This window comes from Aythya marila (genome assembly GCF_965140915.1).
Source record: "Aythya marila genome assembly, chromosome: 14".
In the NCBI taxonomy this organism is placed as follows: domain Eukaryota; kingdom Metazoa; phylum Chordata; class Aves; order Anseriformes; family Anatidae; genus Aythya; species Aythya marila.
The window spans coordinates 8,000,122-8,018,954 of NC_139055.1; the positions used below are offsets into that span (position 1 = coordinate 8,000,122).

The 18,833-nt window shown below is 54.6% G+C and overlaps 2 protein-coding genes across 2 annotated transcripts; both read right to left on the reverse strand.

Moving 5' to 3' along the window:
- Positions 1-442: 442 nt before the first annotated feature.
- Positions 443-12,555, reverse strand: LOC309883676 (uncharacterized protein; the record flags this gene model as incomplete). Its single annotated transcript, XM_082771938.1, is given in 6 exon segments — positions 443-466; positions 2,979-5,603; positions 5,605-5,658; positions 5,660-5,803; positions 5,805-5,888; positions 10,049-12,555. Coding segments are annotated over 6 exon segments (5,364 nt in total). The 5' UTR covers positions 12,482-12,555.
- A 1,329-nt stretch (positions 12,556-13,884) lies between these two features.
- LOC309883677 (protocadherin gamma-B5-like) lies at positions 13,885-16,416 on the reverse strand (the record flags this gene model as incomplete). The annotated part of the gene is made up of 1 exon (XM_082771939.1): positions 13,885-16,416. The coding sequence occupies one exon, from the start codon at positions 16,414-16,416 to the stop codon at positions 13,885-13,887; it is 2,532 nt and encodes an 843-aa protein (XP_082628065.1).
- Positions 16,417-18,833: the final 2,417 nt, after the last annotated feature.

An 18,833-nucleotide genomic window follows, 5' to 3' on the forward strand; every position in this document is an offset into this window, starting at 1 on the left:
ATTTTAAGGGGAACGACAGTGGGGACGGAAAGGCAATGAGCAGGAAGGGAGGCAAGCGCCGAGAGGGAGGGTGTCGGGGTGTCTGGGTGTACTACATTCCTGTGTGTAGCCAACGTTCCACCCAAGGATCACACGTAATAGTATGCAGTCCTTCAGGACCTCCTGCTATCACTTAAAGGCAGCAATGGGCAGGAAATTGTGCCTGTCTTCTCCACAATTTCCTTCCTGAAAAGCAGTAGCTCATCTCACTCAGTTATTTCTGATTCTAAACTTAAGGAAACAAAAACCTTCAGCTGACCTACATGAGGCAAACATTTCACTACTTATGTAGACACAACTCTTCCTGGAGAAGTCATCTCCCAGAGCACTTGAAAGTCACTGACACCTCAAGCTGAATGCTCATGCAGCACCTTTGGACATCCAGAGGTCCCAGATTGAAGGCCTATGCAAAGAAGATAGTTATCCTCTTTAGGAACATGGAGGAAAGGGTCACAGTGAAACAGCCACAGACCTTGGCACTGTGCAAGGAATCAAAAGTTGCACAGCCATATGCCCAGCTGACTCTTTCGTCTTCCTTGCTAGAAGCCAGACTTCTGCCATTCCCCTGCATGAAAACCTCTTTCTTGGGCCACGGAGAGTTTTCTTTGGTCAACTAAGACAAGCAGGGACTGGAGCATCTGTACTGAAGTGACATAGAAACAACTTCTGCCATTCTTTGTCATCTGGGCAGTCTCCTCTCATCTGTTCCTTCCCTTCCAAAAGTCATCTTGCTGACTGCAACAGCTGAAGATTTGAATCTTGCTTTCCTTTCACCTCAGTTTTAAACAAAATACCTCCCCATGTATCTGAAGAAAATCTGAATGGAATTTGCTGGGAAAGGAACAAAGCTCCATGGGAGACAAGCACACAGATGGACATTGCAGGCATAAGATGATGACAATACTCAGGATCAGTTACAGCTCTAGATCAGCACTTCCAGGGCACACCCGCTCTCACATCACCCTTCTGCTCTTCTTTGCCTTCACCTTCATACATGGTGGTGACTCCACATGCATCCTTTCATCTCAAAGACCTGTCCTACATAGGCACTTTACATAGGCCAAATATTTTATTCTCAGCAAAGCAACATTGCCTTTAAGGACAGGGACAGCATGATCAGAGCAGAAATGGTGCAGGCCTTGGCACAAGATTTGAAACCAAAACATTCCCCATTCAAAGCCGCAATGACACAACAACTTTCCCAACTCTAAACCTGCCTCAGCCTGTGTATTCTGCAGTCACACACTTTATCTGCACTATGGACAACATCCTACTCCTTGATATATGTCACACAAGAAAGAACAGGGCATATCATTCACTGACATTATATCGAAAGAGAAATACATCAAATTAATTCTCTCCACAGTTGGAAACATTCAAGGTCTGGAAAGAAACTGCTTCCATAGTCCTGACATTTCTAACGTATCTTCCAGTCAAGATACTCTGCCACAATGAAGCACACTTGGGACTGCAGCAGCAAATGAGGCAAAAATGTGAATCAAGGGAACTACAGGCATGTCAGTCTGACATCAGTGCCAGGGAAGCTCTTGGAGAAGATTAACTTGAGTGCCATCACATGGCACTTGAAGGGGAACCAGGTGATCAGGCTCAGACAGCATGAGTTTATCAAAGGCAGATCCTCCTTCATGAACATGATCTCCTTCTATGACAAGGTGACATGACAGTGGATGATGGAAAGGCTTAGGAGCTTATTTACCTTGACTTCAGCAAGGCTTTAAAACACTCTTTTGCATAGCATTCTCCTGGAGAAACAGGCTGCTCAAGGCTTGGACAGGTGTACACTTGGTTGATTTAAAAGCTGGCTGGGTGGCCAGGCACAAAGAGTCATGTTGAATTGGCATTCACAATGAAATCAAACCACTGCCCAAAAAATATCACTGCTGACACACCTATTTTCCAACTTCAGAACACACCTCTCACACTATTTCTTCTACAATCACAGCATTCAGTTTTACCACTCTCAATAAACAACTTCTAACTATATGTTGGCCACTGATAAGGGCTTATCATTCAGGGATATTTTAGGGAAACATAAGGATATCGATTCCTTTGACTGCACGGCAGTAAACATTCACGTTATGTATTGAAACAGCTCCCCCAGTTCAACAATTAATAACAGATATTCCAGTCTTTTCAGGGTTCTCTGCCACACTGAGGCCTACTTTTGACATTGACAATAAGCAAAGCAATAATGCAAAAGCTGCAGGACATGAAAAGAACTTCACTCTCAGTCTTGACACTCCATTCCTCAATCTAAACAAATATTATAAAACAGAATTTGAAGCAATGAAGACATGACACAACTGGTGCAATAGCATTAGCTTGCTAGTAAAGCCTCTTCCATTCTGATGACGTCAATGCTCAAACAGTCCTCTTTCCTCCAAAATACTTTCACACACAGCATACCATAAATAGAACATTCAGGCTTGTTTCTCTGATATTCATTACAGGAAAACAGACATTTCTGTCCTCAGAAGATCTTCATGCAGTAAAAGATACACTGAGGAGAGCATAGACGAAAAGTAGACAAATGAAATATGGTCACATTAAGACTCTTTCTAAGACAGCCTCACACTATGGATCAAGCATATGGGCTATAGGGATGTTGTACTCTAACCAACTGATAATCTCAAGTGTACATATAGTCAGAATAGGTAAAAAAAAAAAAAAAAAGAAAAAGAAAAAAAAGGAAAACATGCATGAAACATGCTGAGGGTTGAAAGGAGCAACCACCTGGCAGGGGAAAAAAAGATACAAGTCCATCTAGAGCAAAGCTGCAGATGGAAGCCCTGTCTCATCCACTACCACCGACAGAAAGTGTAACATTGAAAGCAGAGCCCCTGTGTAGCTCCCTTGAGCAACGGACAGTCACCCACAAACCGCTGCTCGATAAAGTTGTGCCTTGCGCAGCTACAAACCTCTCCGGCCAGGAAGGAGAGCAGGGAGTGAAAGGCAATGAGCAGGAAGGGAGGCAAGCGCCGACAGGGAGGGCGTCCGCGTGTCCGGAGCGACTGACTCACCGGGAGGGCGTCGGGCGGTGCGCCGCGGGCGCCGGCAGCGTCTTCCCCGAGCAGCGGCGCGGCCTTGTCGGGCGCCGGCCGCGCCGGGAGGGTGTTGCAGCAGCTGTCGGCCGCCCAGCGCCGCTGGCTCTTGCGCGAGTCGGCGGTGAGCGACACCTCGTGCGAGTAGGAGTGCAGGAAGGCGCGGACGCCGTCGATGCCCACGAAGTGCGAGGCCGGCACGCCGCGCAAGGCGCCGCTGGCCGGCGGCAGCAGCTGCGAGCGGCGCCAGCGCCGCAGGCGCAGCGCCAGCAGCAGCAGCAGGAAGGCGACGAAGAGGCACGACACGGCCGCCACGGCCAGCACCAGCCAGCGCGTCAGGCTGCCGCCGGGCTCGGCCGGCGCCGCCGCGCTGCCCAGCTCCGACAGCAGCTCGGCCACGCTCTCGGCCAGCACCACCGTCAGCGTGGCCGTGGCCGACAGCGCCGGCCGGCCCTGGTCCTTCACCACCACCACCAGGCTGTGCCTGGGCGCGTCGCGGGCCAGCGGCGAGCGCGCCGTGCGCACCTCGCCGCTGTGCAGCCCCACGCGGAACAGCCCCGGCTCCGTCGCCTTGGCCAGCTCGTAGGACAGCCACGCGTTCTGCCCCGCGTCCGCGTCCACCGCCACCACCTTGGCCACCAGCGCGCCGGGCTCCGCCGAGCGCGGCGCCAGCTCCACGCCCGTCCAGCCCGCGCCCGACGCCGCCGCCATCGGCGGGTACAGCACCTGCGGCGCGTTGTCGTTCTCGTCCACGATCAGCAGCCGCACCGACACGTTGCTGCTCAGCGCCGGCGCGCCGCCGTCCTCCGCCCGCACCCACAGCCCCACCTCGCGCACCTCCTCGTAGTCGAACGAGCGCAGCGCGTACAGCGCGCCCGTCTCCGCCTGCACCGACACGTAGGACGACAGCGGCGCGCCCCGCACGCGCCCCTCCGCCAGCCGGTAGCGCACGCGCGCGTTCTGCCCCCAGTCCGCGTCCCACGCCCGCACCGTCAGCACCAGCGCGCCCTCGGCGTTGTTCTCGGGCAGACGGGCGCTGTAGCGCGCCTCCGCGAACACCGGCGCGTTGTCGTTCACGTCCAGCACGCGCAGCGCCAGCACCGCGCTGCTGCGCAGCGACGGCGACCCGCCGTCCGACGCCCACACCGTCACGTTGTACTCCGACACCTCCTCCCGGTCCAGCTCCCGCGCCGTCACCACGCTGTAGTAGCTGCCCACCGAGCTCCGCAGACGGAACGGCACGTCGCCGACCAGCGAGCACCGCACCTCGCCGTTGGCGCCCGAGTCGCGGTCCTGCACGTGCAGCAGGGCCACCACCGTCCCCGAAGGCGCGTCCTCCGAGATCTCGCTAAGCGCCGAAGTCACAATCAGCTCGGGCGCGTTGTCGTTCACGTCGGTCACCGAGACTGAGACCGTAGCCGTATCGAAAAGCTCTCCGGGATCGTGTGCCTGTACCTCCATTTCGTAGGAGTCTCCTTCCTCGAAGTCCAGGCTCCTCACCAGCATGATCGATCCCGTCTCGGGATTCAAGTAAAAAATATCCTTTTTCTCGGCTGTCACTTTTATCATCGAATACTTAACCTCGCTATTGAGTCCGTCGTCGGCGTCGGTGGCCGTGAGGGTGAGGAGCGTGGAGCCCACGGGCACGTCCTCGGGCACGCGCACCGCGTACACCGCCTGGCTGAACACGGGCGCGTTGTCGTTGGCGTCCAGCACAGACACGCGGATGCGCGCCGTGCCCGTCCGTGCCGGCTCGCCGCCGTCGCTCGCCCTCAGCACCAGCTCGTGAAACGCCGCCTCCTCCCGGTCCAGCGCCTTGGCCAGCACCAGCTCGGGACGCTTCTCGCCGTCGGCTCCCACCTGCACGGACAGCGAGAAGTGCTCGTCGCCGCTCAGCTCGTAGCTCTGCAGGGAATTCACTCCCACGTCCGGGTCGTGAGCCTTAGACAAGGGAAACCGCGACCCCGGAGCTGTCATCTCGCTCATTCTCAGTTCCTTTTCTGCTTCTACGAAGCTTGGCACGTTGTCGTTAATGTCTGTGATTTCCACTTCGATCTCGTAAACCTTCATCTCACCGTCTACGATCACCGCACAGCGCAACACGCATTGCTCCATCAGCCGGCACAGCTGCTCTCTATCTAGCCTCTCCGCCGTCACCAGGTGGCCGCTGTTCGCATGCAGAGCGAAATACCGCGTCCTACCTCGGTCCAGGATACGGGCGCCGCGGTCGCGGAGCGTCGCCAGCTGCAGCGCCAGGTCCTTGGCCACGTCGCCCACGAAAGAGCCCTTGGGCAGCTCCTCGGGCACCGAATAGCGCAGCTGCCCCCACACCGCCTCCCACGCCGCCACCAATACGCAGCACAGCAGCGCTCGCTGCCTCCGGCCCCAGCGCCCTTCTCTCGGTGTGCACATCTCCGCCACGGCCTCGCCGCCACCGGACGCCCGCCAACAGCTCCCCGCCGCCGCCCCGACTCTTTGCCTGCGGCTCCGGATCTGGCCCTCGCTTCGGCTCCCGCTTCGGTTCCCGTCCCGGGCTCCGGCCCCGTCGCCGACCGCTAGCGCCCGCCCCTCCGCCTCCCTGTATTTCGGCTCTGCACCGCGGGGCCGCTCGCAGTCCGCACGGCCGCCGACACAGCGAGCGAGCGAGCCGGGCCGGGCTGCAGCGGGCGGTGCTGGCTGCAGCGCTCCGCTCCTTCCTCTCCTCTCCTCTCCTCCGTGGTGAACAGCGGCGCCCGCAGCCTTCGCCCGGCACTGCACGCACGGCTCACAGCGAGCGCCGCCGCCGGTCTCAAACCTTGGGCCCCCGTGAACACCGCGACACGGCCCAGAATCTGTGCGTTTGCGTCCGCAACACCTTCGAATGCATTCTCGTCTTCACGGTGGTCATGACCTGAGAGAAGGCAGAAGTCTGCCTCTGTCTTTCTTCTTTCTACCACGTGGCCAGTAGAATTGTTCGTGTTAATTCGACCTCTAAATAATTGTTAGTCTTACCCTAGTATTGCAGAGGCACCACTTCCTCCACAAATCGCAGACCTTATTCTTTTCCTTAGCTTTTCCACAATGTATGAGCATCTCATTTGTGTTGTCGTTCCAATGTCAACAACTGATATGAAACTCTTCTCCCTGGAACGGAGTAGCATCAAGTAACCAGCAGCTTTCTTCAGCTCTCTGAGAAGGCTGTGCACCTCACTCCATATCTCTGCTGCAGGAAAAACAGTTTGGGTACTCACCATTGATCGGTTTCCCCAACTATAAATGCAGTCCTTGAGACCAAAAAAGGTGAAGTCCTCGTCTTGCTTTTATTCACTTATAGATTTACAGAAAAATGCCTACCCATACAGCATAAGAAAACCCCATGACATTCACTGTGAAGGTAGCGATGACCTACAAGAGATGACTATGGTGTTGTACAAACTGGTGTAAGAAAAAGCAGTACTTGGGATCAGTTATCAAACAGATCCAGGTACAAAAAAAAAAAAAAAAAAAAAAAAAAACAGCAGGAAATTTCTCCAGTACTGTTCTGGTTTTACTCAGGTGGGCAGCCAATCTCCACCACAACCACTCTCTCATACCCTCGCCTCAAAGAGAAGGAAGAGAAAATAAGATGAAAAGGGCTCAACGGAAGTGACTCTCAGCATAGGGAGATTAATAACATTTATTGCCTATTACTAAGAAGCTAGAGGAGTGAGAAACAAAGAAAACAAACTAAGAACACATTCCCCCCATTCACCCTGTTTCACCTGCTCCACCCAAGTGGCAATGGGAATGGGGGCATGAAGATTGCAATCAGTTTATAGCACTTCGTTTCCACCACTCCTTCACAGTCACTCTTTCCCTGCTCCAACGTGGGGTCCCTTCCACGGAATACAGTCCTTCCTGAATTGATCCTGTATGGGCTTCCCACAGGCAGCAGCACTTCAAGAACTGCTCCAAGTAGGGGTCTGTACCACGGGGTTCATCCATCAGGAGTAAACTGCTCCAACATGGGTCCCCCATGGGCAGCAGCTCCTGACAGTTCACTTACTCCTGTGTGGTCCCCTATTCACGGGCTACAGGTCTAGCCTGAAGTCTGCTCTGGTGGAGGGTCTCCACATGCTGAAGCCTCCTTCAGGTAAGATCTGCCTGCTGCTCCACCATGGGCTCCTCCACGGGCTGTGGAGTGGAAATCTGCTTCGCCATGGTACACCAGGGGCTGCAGGGGGACAACGTGTTCCACCATGGTCCTCTCCACAGACTGCAGGGGGATTTCAGCTCTTGTGCCTGGAAGACATCTTCCCCCTCCTTCTTCACTGGCCTCGGTGTCTGCAAGGCTGTTCCTCACTCCTCACTCTCCCAGCTGCCGTTGTGCATCATTATTTTTTTTATTTTTTATTTTTTTTAATTTTCATTTTTTGTTTTCATTTTCATTTACTATTTTCATTTTCATTTATTTTTTTTTTCCTTTTCTAATTCTGCTTTCACAGAGGTGTAAACAGCATCATTTATTGGTTCAGCTATGGGTAAGAGCAGGTCCTTATGGAGCTGGCTGAAAATGGCCTTTATCTAACATGGGGCAGCTTCTGAATTCTCACAAAAGCCACCACTGCAGCCCCCCCATTACCATAACCTTTTAACATAAACCCACTACAGCACGAAGCATTAATCATATTTTCCTGATTCTGTCATGCAGAGTCAGTGGATCTCATTCTATACAGTAAGCACTCACATTCATGGATAATTGCACATCCTGCCCTAGGGACATCATACAGACAGGGAGGCTTTCTGTCTCCAGTCCTCCTGGAGCTGAGAACATCCCACAGGTAGCTGGCACTGGCCTGAAGCACTCCACACCAGTTCCTCTGTGTAGCCAGCATCACTCTCAAAGATGACACATAATGAGAGTGTGCAGTGCTTCAGGACCTTCTGCTATCACTTAAAGGCAGCAACGGGTAGGAAATCATGCCTCTGCTACACAACTTCCATTCTGCGAAGCATTAGCATGTCTCTCTTGATTATTTCTGATTATAGATACAAAGCCTAAAAAAAAAAAAAAGTATATCAGGTACTGACCTTAGCACAGTGCAAGGAATCAAACATTGCACAGCCAAATGCCCTGCTGACTCTTCCATCTTCCCCAGTGGAATTCAGACTTTTGTCATCACCCTGCCTGATCACCTCTTTCTTGGGCTAAGCTTATTATCAGAGAATTAAAGTTACCTTTCAGGGCAGGGAAACCAGGATTAAATGGTGCGTGAATGTTGCAGGAACTGGTACAAATTACGAAATCAAACCTTTGCCTGAACAGTATCTCTGCTGAGCCACCCATTTTTCACATTCAAAAAACAAATAAACAACAAATTAACCAAAAACCGATCACCATCCATGCTCTATGTTCACAACATTCAATTACAGAATCACACGGAATCAAAGAACATTAGGGACTGGAAGGAACCTTTAAATATCATCTAGTCCAATTCCCCTGCCAGAGCAGGAACACCGAGATCAGAACACAGGAACGCATCCAGGCAGGTTTTGAATGTCTCCAGAGAAGACTCCAGAACTCCCCTGGGCAGCCTGTTTCACTGTTCTATTACCCTCATCATGAAAAAGTTTCATCTCATATTTCAGTAGAACCTCCTATTTTCCAGTTTGCACCCATTCCCCTTGTCCTATCATTAGATGTCACTGAGAAGGGCCTGGATCTATCCTCCTGACACTCGCACTTTACATATTTATAAACATTAATAAAGTCAACCCCCATTCGCCTTGCACTAGTCATAATAACCAAGTTCCAGCTGTATGTAGGCCACTGGCAAGAGTGTTTCATCCACTGACAATTAAAGGAAACAAAAGGATATCAAAGACTTTATCCTGACTGTGGTAAACATGCATGCTGTGTATGGAAACAGTTACCCAGCTACCCCAACCGAACAGTCCATAACAGATTTTCCTTTTTCTTTTTTTTTTTTTTTTTTTTTGCCCCCCCCCCCCCGCCCCCACACGAGGACACTTTTTTTCATTGACAACAAACAAGGCAAAAATATTAAAAATGCAGAACAAGAAATGGAATCCAATCTCACTCTTTATACAACATTTTTCAACCTGGCCAAATATTAAGCAACACATATGCAAGGGATGAAGCACAAAAGGAGCAGTTTCCCTGACCATTCTGCCTCCAAAGAATTCAGGTATACAAGACCACCTCTCTGCTCAACCCTTCATTATGCAGGCACAGAAAAGCTGCGTGGAGTATGGAGGAGAAGCAGCCAAACGAAACATGGAGACACTAAGGTGCTGTTTGAAAGGAATTTAACAGTACCGCCAAAGGACAATGGAAATTGGGATGTCATGCCCTAAACCCTTGATAATCACAAGTGCACATTTACTACGAATGCTGAAAACCAAAAGGAAAATCTGAATCATACATCAGAGGAAGAAATGAGCAACCACATAGCAAGTGAAGAAAAACAACAACAACACCAACAAACACAACAAACTAACAAACAAAACAACAAAAAATCCCAGTTGTAAAGAATTGCAGGCCAAAAAATGCTCTCATCTAGTGCCTTCGGCATTACGAGTAATGCTGGCAGCAGAGCCCGCTCTTGGCTCACCTGAATGAGGGGCAGCCACTCACAACCTGCTCCTCAACGAAGTCCTGGCCTGTTAATAATACAAACCTCGCCGGCCGGGAAGGAGAGCAGGGAGGGAAACGCAAGGAGATGCATGCAAAAGCCACCTCTCGTATCCTGCCCCCCGCAAAAAGTATAACGCTGGCAGCAAAGCCCGCACTAGCCTCCCCTGAGACAAGGGCAACGACACAAAATCCACTGCCGAACGAAGCTGGGCCTTCATCAGAACCTAACGTCCATAGCCGGGAAGGAGAACGGGGATGGAAAGGCAATGAGCAGGAAGGGAGGCAAGCGCCGAGACGGAGGGCGTCCGCGTGTCCGGAGCGACTGACTCACCGGGAGGGCGTCGGGCGGTGCGCCGCGGGCGCCGGCAGCGTCTTCCCCGAGCAGCGGCGCGGCCTTGTCGGGCGCCGGCCGCGCCGGGAGGGTGTTGCAGCAGCTGTCGGCCGCCCAGCGCCGCTGGCTCTTGCGCGAGTCGGCGGTGAGCGACACCTCGTGCGAGTAGGAGTGCAGGAAGGCGCGGACGCCGTCGATGCCCACGAAGTGCGAGGCCGGCACGCCGCGCAAGGCGCCGCTGGCCGGCGGCAGCAGCTGCGAGCGGCGCCAGCGCCGCAGGCGCAGCGCCAGCAGCAGCAGCAGGAAGGCGACGAAGAGGCACGACACGGCCGCCACGGCCAGCACCAGCCAGCGCGTCAGGCTGCCGCCGGGCTCGGCCGGCGCCGCCGCGCTGCCCAGCTCCGACAGCAGCTCGGCCACGCTCTCGGCCAGCACCACCGTCAGCGTGGCCGTGGCCGACAGCGCCGGCCGGCCCTGGTCCTTCACCACCACCACCAGGCTGTGCCTGGGCGCGTCGCGGGCCAGCGGCGAGCGCGCCGTGCGCACCTCGCCGCTGTGCAGCCCCACGCGGAACAGCCCCGGCTCCGTCGCCTTGGCCAGCTCGTAGGACAGCCACGCGTTCTGCCCCGCGTCCGCGTCCACCGCCACCACCTTGGCCACCAGCGCGCCGGGCTCCGCCGAGCGCGGCGCCAGCTCCACGCCCGTCCAGCCCGCGCCCGACGCCGCCGCCATCGGCGGGTACAGCACCTGCGGCGCGTTGTCGTTCTCGTCCACGATCAGCAGCCGCACCGACACGTTGCTGCTCAGCGCCGGCGCGCCGCCGTCCTCCGCCCGCACCCACAGCCCCACCTCGCGCACCTCCTCGTAGTCGAACGAGCGCAGCGCGTACAGCGCGCCCGTCTCCGCCTGCACCGACACGTAGGACGACAGCGGCGCGCCCCGCACGCGCCCCTCCGCCAGCCGGTAGCGCACGCGCGCGTTCTGCCCCCAGTCCGCGTCCCACGCCCGCACCGTCAGCACCAGCGCGCCCTCGGCGTTGTTCTCGGGCAGACGGGCGCTGTAGCGCGCCTCCGCGAACACCGGCGCGTTGTCGTTCACGTCCAGCACGCGCAGCGCCAGCACCGCGCTGCTGCGCAGCGACGGCGACCCGCCGTCCGACGCCCACACCGTCACGTTGTACTCCGACACCTCCTCCCGGTCCAGCTCCCGCGCCGTCACCACGCTGTAGTAATTGTCCAGCGCCCGCTTCAGGCGGAACGGCACACTTTCCGCGATGCTGCACCGCACCTCGCCGTTGGCGCCCGAGTCGCGGTCCTGCACGTGCAGCAGGGCCGCCACCGTCCCCGACGGCGCGTCCTCCGAGATCTCGCTCAGCGCCGACGACACAGTCAGCTCGGGCGCGTTGTCGTTCACGTCGGTCACCGAGATCGAGACCGTAGCCGTGTCGGAAAGGCCACCGCCGTCTTGTGCCTGCACCTCCAGATGATAGGAATCGTCTTCCTCGAAGTCCAGGCTCCTCACCAGCATGATCGATCCTGTCTCGGGATCCAGGTGGAAGGCTTCCGATGCTACGTCCGTCGCTGTCTTAAGCGAGTATTTCACATCGCCGTTAAGTCCCTCGTCAGCGTCAGTGGCCGTGAGGGTGAGGAGCGTGGAGCCCACGGGCACGTCCTCGGGCACGCGCACAGCGTACACCGCCTGGCTGAACACGGGCGCGTTGTCGTTGGCGTCCAGCACAGACACGCGGATGCGCGCCGTGCCCGTCCGTGCCGGCTCGCCGCCGTCGCTCGCCCTCAGCACCAGCTCGTGAAACGCCGCCTCCTCCCGGTCCAGCGCCTTGGCCAGCACCAGCTCGGGACGCTTCTCGCCGTCGGCTCCCACCTGCACGGACAGCGAGAAGTGCTCGTCGCCGCTCAGCTCGTAGCTCTGCAGGGAATTCACTCCCACGTCCGGGTCGCGAACTTTAGACAAGGGAAAGCGGGACCCGGGAGCTGCCATCTCGTTCACTGTCAGTTCAATTTCTGCGTTGCGGAAGCTGGGTGCGTTGTCGTTAATGTCCGTGATTTCCACTTCGATACTGTAAACTTTCATCTCGCCCTCCACGATCACCTCGCAGTGCAGCACGCATGGCTCCATCAGCCGGCACAACTGCTCTCTATCTAGCCTCTCCGCCGTCACCAGGTGGCCGCTGTTCGCATGCAGAGAGAAATACCGCGTCCTACCTCGGTCCATGATACGGGCACCGCGATCGCGGAGGGCCGCCGGCTGCAGCGCCAGGTCCTTGGCCACGTCACCCACGAAAGAGCCCTTGGGCAGCTCCTCGGGCACCGAATAGCGCAGCTGTCCCCACGCCGCCTCCCACGCCGCCACCAACACGCAACACAGCAGCGCTCGCTGCCTCCGGCCCCAGCACCCTTTTCTCGCTGCGCACATCTCCGCCACTTCCCCTCTGCAACTGGACGCCCGCAGATAGGTTCCCGGCGCAGTTCCGACTCTTCGCCTCCGGCTCCGAACTCAGACTGTTGCTCCCGCTTCGGTTCCCTTCCCTTGCTTCCCGATCCTCCGTCTCCCCCTCTCGCTGGCTCCTTCGCCTCGTTCCAGCACGGCTCCGTACCGCGGGGCCGCTCGCAGCCCGCCCGGCCGCCCGGACAGCGAGCGAATGATCCGGCCACTGTTGTAGCGAGTGAGCCGGGCCGCAGCGGGCGGGGCTGGCTGCAGCGCTCCGCTCCTTTCTCTCCTGCGTGGTGAACAGCGGCGCCCGCAGCCGTCGCCCGGTACTGCAAGGGTGAGACCGCCTCTTTTTTTTTTTTTTTTTTTTCCAGCGTATTCCTATTTGTGTCATAGTTTGCGGACTGGCTGCATATGTAATTGCCAGCCAGGATGCCTCAAGATAGGTTGTCCTATTACAGTTTACTGGGATTATCTATTACTGGTATATCTACTATGACAAGGTCGTGTCATCAGTTAATTTTCTTGCACATTCTGCTAGGTTGCATAAGACATCCTAACACCTTACCTTACCAACTAATTGTAATCTTTCTGCTGGATGTGCCATGCAGAGCTTTAACGAAACAATCCTGGTAGACAGAGAGGAGGAGGTATGAAGGTAAAGTAGTACTTCGTTTGTCGTGGGGTTTACACGAAATAAGTCATTATAACACTGTTTGAGAACGAGAGAACAAAAGCAGAGGTTCAAAGAAGGTGACACATCTCTAGGGACAGGGTAGGCACTCGGGAATGGGACAAACGTTGGAAATATGCATCTCTACATACGTTTCGATGAAGACACGAACATCTGTACAGCTAAACATAGAAATAAGACTTGAAGTTTACAGATATCCCCCGAGGTTCCTGAAGCCAGCAGCACTATCTACCAGCTGTCCACACACATTGATCTGCTCTTCCCTCAAAGATCAAGCACAACCCCTTCACTCCAGTCAAGCTTTGAACACAAGCATCCCCAACTTACCCAAGATGATCCAGTACCGAACAACAAACACCAACACTATCGATTAGATCCAAGAACTTTTTTTTTTTTGAAGAAGAATTGAGAAAAATAATTCTGCAGAACAAATCGTCAATCACATTCTCCAGTGTTGACATGCACCATCAGTAGATCTCTTTATATCATGTCATGTGCCACAATCACTGTTACAAACGTGTATTACTTTGCATAGGATAAGCTTAATGGCCAGTACATCTCCACTTAGCCTTCCACTGTAATCACTGATGAACTAAGAGAACTAACTGCCGGCTGTTTAAAAAGGGGGCAATTTTTCTCTCTGTCAGTTAAACGCAGATCAGCTGTTCAAAATAGATAACAGAAAATCTGAAGATCAAAAACGAGTACATTCACGTGAAGTTAACAAAGGTTCAGAAGATGCAATAGCCTTACAGACCTGTGGTGCGCCGGGGTCGTCGGACGGTTGTCTCGGGCCGGCGCTGCTACTCGGGCTCAGCTTCCCGAAGGGCTCCCCGCTCAGAAGGTCCTCGGCGGCCAGGCTGGGTAGCCAGGCGGGAGGCAGCAGCCACGCGCTCTCGGTGACGGCGCGGCCCGGAGCCACGCGCAGGTTGTAGGAGGAGGGTAGGGTGCCCTCGCAGAAGTCGGCTGGCACCGCAGGGCCGGCCGACGAGAAGCGCTGCGCGTCCAAGCAGCGCAGGACGGCCGGAGGCCCGGCCCGGCGCAGCCGCGACAGAACGGCCAGCGCTACGCTCAGCAGGAACAAGGCGGAGATCAGCGCCAACGCGAGCACCAAGGAGAATTGCAGCTCCGCCGGCGAGGCGGCTACTGCCGGCTGCTCGCTCAGCTCCGGCAGCGCCTCCTGCAAGCTTTCGGCCAACACCACGTGCAGTGTGGCCGTGGCTGACAGCGCCGGCTGCCCGTGGTCCTTCACCACGGCCACCAGCCGCTGCTTCGACACGTCCCGCTCCGACACAGCCCGCGCCGTGCGCACCTCGCCGCTGTGCAGCCCCACGCGGAAGAGCCCCGGTTCCGGCGCCTGCACCAGCTCGTAGGACAGCCACGCGTTGCGCCCGGCGTCCGCGTCCACCGCCACCATCTTGGCCACCAGGTAGCCGGCCTCGGCCGAGCGCGGCACCACCTCGAACGGCACCGCACTCGCGCCCGCGCTGCCGCTCCCTGCCCCGCTCGCCGCCGCTGGCCACAGCACCCGTGGAGCGTTGTCGTTCCGGTCCAGCACGAAGACGTGCACCGTCGCCGTAGCGCTGCGCGCCGGCTCCCCGCCGTCCTGCGCCCGCACCGCCACGGCGAACTCGCGGCACTGCTCGTAGTCGAAGGAGCGCTGCGCGTACACCGCGCCGCTCCGCGCCTCCACCGACACGTACGGTGCCGCCGCGCCCGCGCCGTCGCCCTCCAGCCAGTAGCTCACGAGCCCGTTGGTGCCCGCGTCCGCGTCCCGCGCGTGCACCCGCAGCACCAGCGCGCCCGCCGCGTTGTTCTCGGCCACGTAGGCGCTGTATGTGGCCTCCTCGAACACCGGCGCGTTGTCGTTCACGTCCGATACCTCCAGCACCAGCGCCGCGCGGCTCGACAGCGCCGGGCTGCCGTGGTCTCTGGCAGTGATTGTGATGTTGTAAGCAGAGATTTTTTCCCTGTCTAAGCTACTTTCAGTTACGAGTTTGTAGGTGTTCTCTGACGATTCTGCTAGTCTGAAAGGCAAATCACCTTCGATATTACAGGTCACTTCTCCGTTATCTCCAGAGTCCCTGTCACGAACATTGATCACAGCTATAACTGTGCTCGGGACCGAGTCTTCGGGTACCGGGTTCAAGATAGGAAGGAGGGTAAGGCTTGGAGCATTGTCGTTCACATCTACAATGTCTATATGCACTTTGGCATGCGCACTCAGTCCACCCCCGTCCTTGCCTTCAACAGTTGCTTCATAATATTTCACGTCTTCGTAATCTAAGGGACCAGTAATCTTCACGTCCCCTGTCCTGGGGTCCAGACTGAAGGTCTGGCGAGCGCTGTTTGCGATGTGACTGAAGCAATAGGTAATGTCTGCATTTGTACCTTCGTCGCCATCAGTGGCTTTCACCTGAAAAGCTAAGGAGCCCTCTGGCAGGTTTTCCAGGAGTCGAATCTTGTAGATCTCTTTGGTGAATAATGGCGGATTGTCATTTGCATCGATCACATCAATCTTAATCTGGGCTGTCCCAGATCGGACTGGATTCCCACCATCCACCGCCGTCAGTATCAAATGGTGATTTCTCTCTTTTTCTCGATCTAAGTTTTTCTCCAGTAGCAATTCCGCGTGTTTTCTTCCATCGGGACTCTCCTTCACTACAAGGGAGAAGAGCGGACTGGGGGTAAGTTGGTAGTTTTTCAGTGAGTTCGCCCCAATGTCGGGGTCTCTGCAACTGTCCAGGGGGAACCTGGTCCCGGGAGGGGTGGACTCGATCATTTCTATGGCAACAAATTCTCTGTCAAAGTGCGGTGCATTGTCATTGATATCATGAATAGCAACGCTCACATGAAATATATTGAAAGGGTTTTCCACGACAACTTCCAAACTTAGGACACAAGGCGACACGTCCCCGCAGATGTCCTCTCGGTCTATCCTCTCGTTTACAAGCAAGTTTCCATTATCTGCCCCCAGGGAGAAGTATTGCTTTTCATCACCGGAGACAATCCGCAACTGGCGTACCGGCAGCTCGGCCGGGTTCAGCCCCACGTCCCGCGCCAGCGGCCCCACCAGCGATCCCCTGCTCAGCTCCTCGGGGATCGCGTAGCGGAGCCGCTCCGGCGCCGCCCAGCAACACAGCGGCAGCAGCACGGCCAACAGCGCGACCAACAGCACGACCCGCCTGGCGGCTCCCCGGCTCCCGGCTGTCAGTCGGATCTCCATTCTCCGCTTTGCTGAAGTCTGCAGAAGACTTGAAAATATGCTTGCCAAGCAGCTGAATCAATGCTAGAGAACAGCAAATACATGAAATCCTTACTGCCGGTCGGAGGACTAGCTGGAGCCGGGCAGGGTCGTCCTGCTTCTCTCTGTTCTGCTCCGTGCGGAGCGGCTTTGCGTCGGCGCCAGAGCCGGGGAGGCGCCAGCGGTGGAGCGGCTTCCCCGTGTTGGCCAACAGTGACACCCTGAGTCCGCGCCTAAGAACCGCAGCCATTCGCTTTCTTAAACCCCACTCCAACACGGGTAGGGAATCACGAACGCTGTCAGTAGAGCAGAACAGAAGACTTGCGTATGCACGGAAGCTGTGCATCTGGTGTCTCTCAGGGATCTCCACTGGCACCGGAATTAACGTCTTTGTCGGTGACATGGACAGTGGGATTGAGTGCACTTTCAGCAAGTCTGCAGACGACACAAGCTGAGCAGTGCAGTCAACACATTGGAGGGAGAGAGTTCAGGATCCAGAGGAACCTGTACAGGCTTCAGAGGTGGTCCCATGAGAACCTCATGAAGATCAACAAGGCCAAGTGCAATGTTCTGCACCTGAGTAGGGTCAATCCTAAACACGAATACAGGCTAGACAAGGAGTAGATTGAGAGCAGCCCTGTGGAGGAGGACTTGAGACTGCTGGTGGATGAAAAACTGAATATGAGCCAGCAATGTTTGCTTGCAGCCCAGAAAGCCAGTTACATGCTGGGCTGTATCAAAACAAGTGTAACTAGCAGGTTGAGGGTGGTGATTCTCCCCCATACTCCAATCTTGTGAGCCCCCTCTTAGAGTGATGCATTCATCCTGGGTCCCTCCAGTACAAGAAGGACATAGACCAGTTGGAGCAGGTCCAGAGGAGAACCGTGAAGATAATCAAAGGTTTGGAACACCTCCCATATGAAAAGAGCCTGAGACAGTTAGAGCTGTTTAGCCTAGAGAAGAGAAGGCTCCAGGAAAATCTCATAGAGGTCTTCCAATACTTAAAGCAGGCCTACAGGAAAATTTGTGAGGGACTTTATCAGGGAGTGTAGTGGCAGGACAAGGGGTAATGGTTTAAAATTAAAGTGGGTAGATTTAGGTTAGACATTAGGAATAAATTTTTTTACTATGAGTGTATTGAGTTACTGGGACAAGTGGCCAGGAGAAGCTGTGGATGTTCCATCCCTGGAATTGTTCAAGGTCAGGCTGGATGGGGCTTAAGGCATCCTGGTCTAGCTGAAAGTGTTCCTGCCCATGGCGGGGGTGAGAGGAACTTGATGATCTTTATGATCTCTTCAACCCAAACGATTCTGTGGCACGATTCTATGATGATTCTATCTGAACAAACCTACATTTGACTTTCTTACACTTGAAAGTCTTCTTCCAGATAAGCCCTCTCCCACTGTTCACAGAACAGGATCTCTTACCTATGCACCATAATGATCTTACTGGCCTATAGAATCAGGGCACCTGATTATTCCTGTTGCTGTCCTCCCACTACCATGAGAAAAATAGCAGGATGAGTGGAAAGCTGAAGTACTGTGTGTAAATTGTGGTTTTATTTTTGATAGTTGGGAGAGCACAAGCTAAGGGTCAGCTTTCTCAGCTGAAATGGTATTACCACTGATGGCCAAGCAAAACTGGGAATCTCAGTCACTGAGAAAAAATACAGTGGTCACATCAGACCTACCGGATCCCATCTCTTTTGACATTCAAAAGCCATCATCATCATGTTAGTGCTGTACAACCTAACCCCCAATCTCTTTTATAAGTGTTGCTTTAATAAAGCGTGGCCACATTTCTTGACTAAACCGGGTGTTATTGCAGTGGGTCGCATAATTTAAAAACTTTCTGGCAAATGTTGCTGGCAGTTACTCTTGCTTGAACAATCCACGGGAAAACAGACAAATGCCGCCCTCAGGAAAAGGTATTGTATCTCACCTGAACATTAAAATGTTTCTCTCTACAGAGAAAAAAAAGACCTGAAGAAAGGCTGTATCACCACAGCACATTAAGCAGAAGACATGAAAAGATTAGAAAACTCTCCACAGTACCTTAACCAGTGAAGTAGCTCCCACATGTATACCAACGTTGACTCTCTAGATATTGATGTGAATATCTCCTTCCCTTCTCAATAAGGTGTAGCTAGAAAATGTATTTTTCTGCTAACTCTGGCCAGGTATCCAAAAGAGGATAATTTCTTTTCCTCCAAGCTACACTTATACAAAAGTCACAGTAACAAATTAATAAGCTTTCATAATATAACACTTTTTAATTCATAGTATTTCAGGAGTTAAGTGATAGCAGACATGGACATCTGTATTTCAAGTCCTGGATAGAATGTGGGAAGGATTTGGATACATATATAGGGACCTGGGGACTCTGATAAAAAGTCTTGG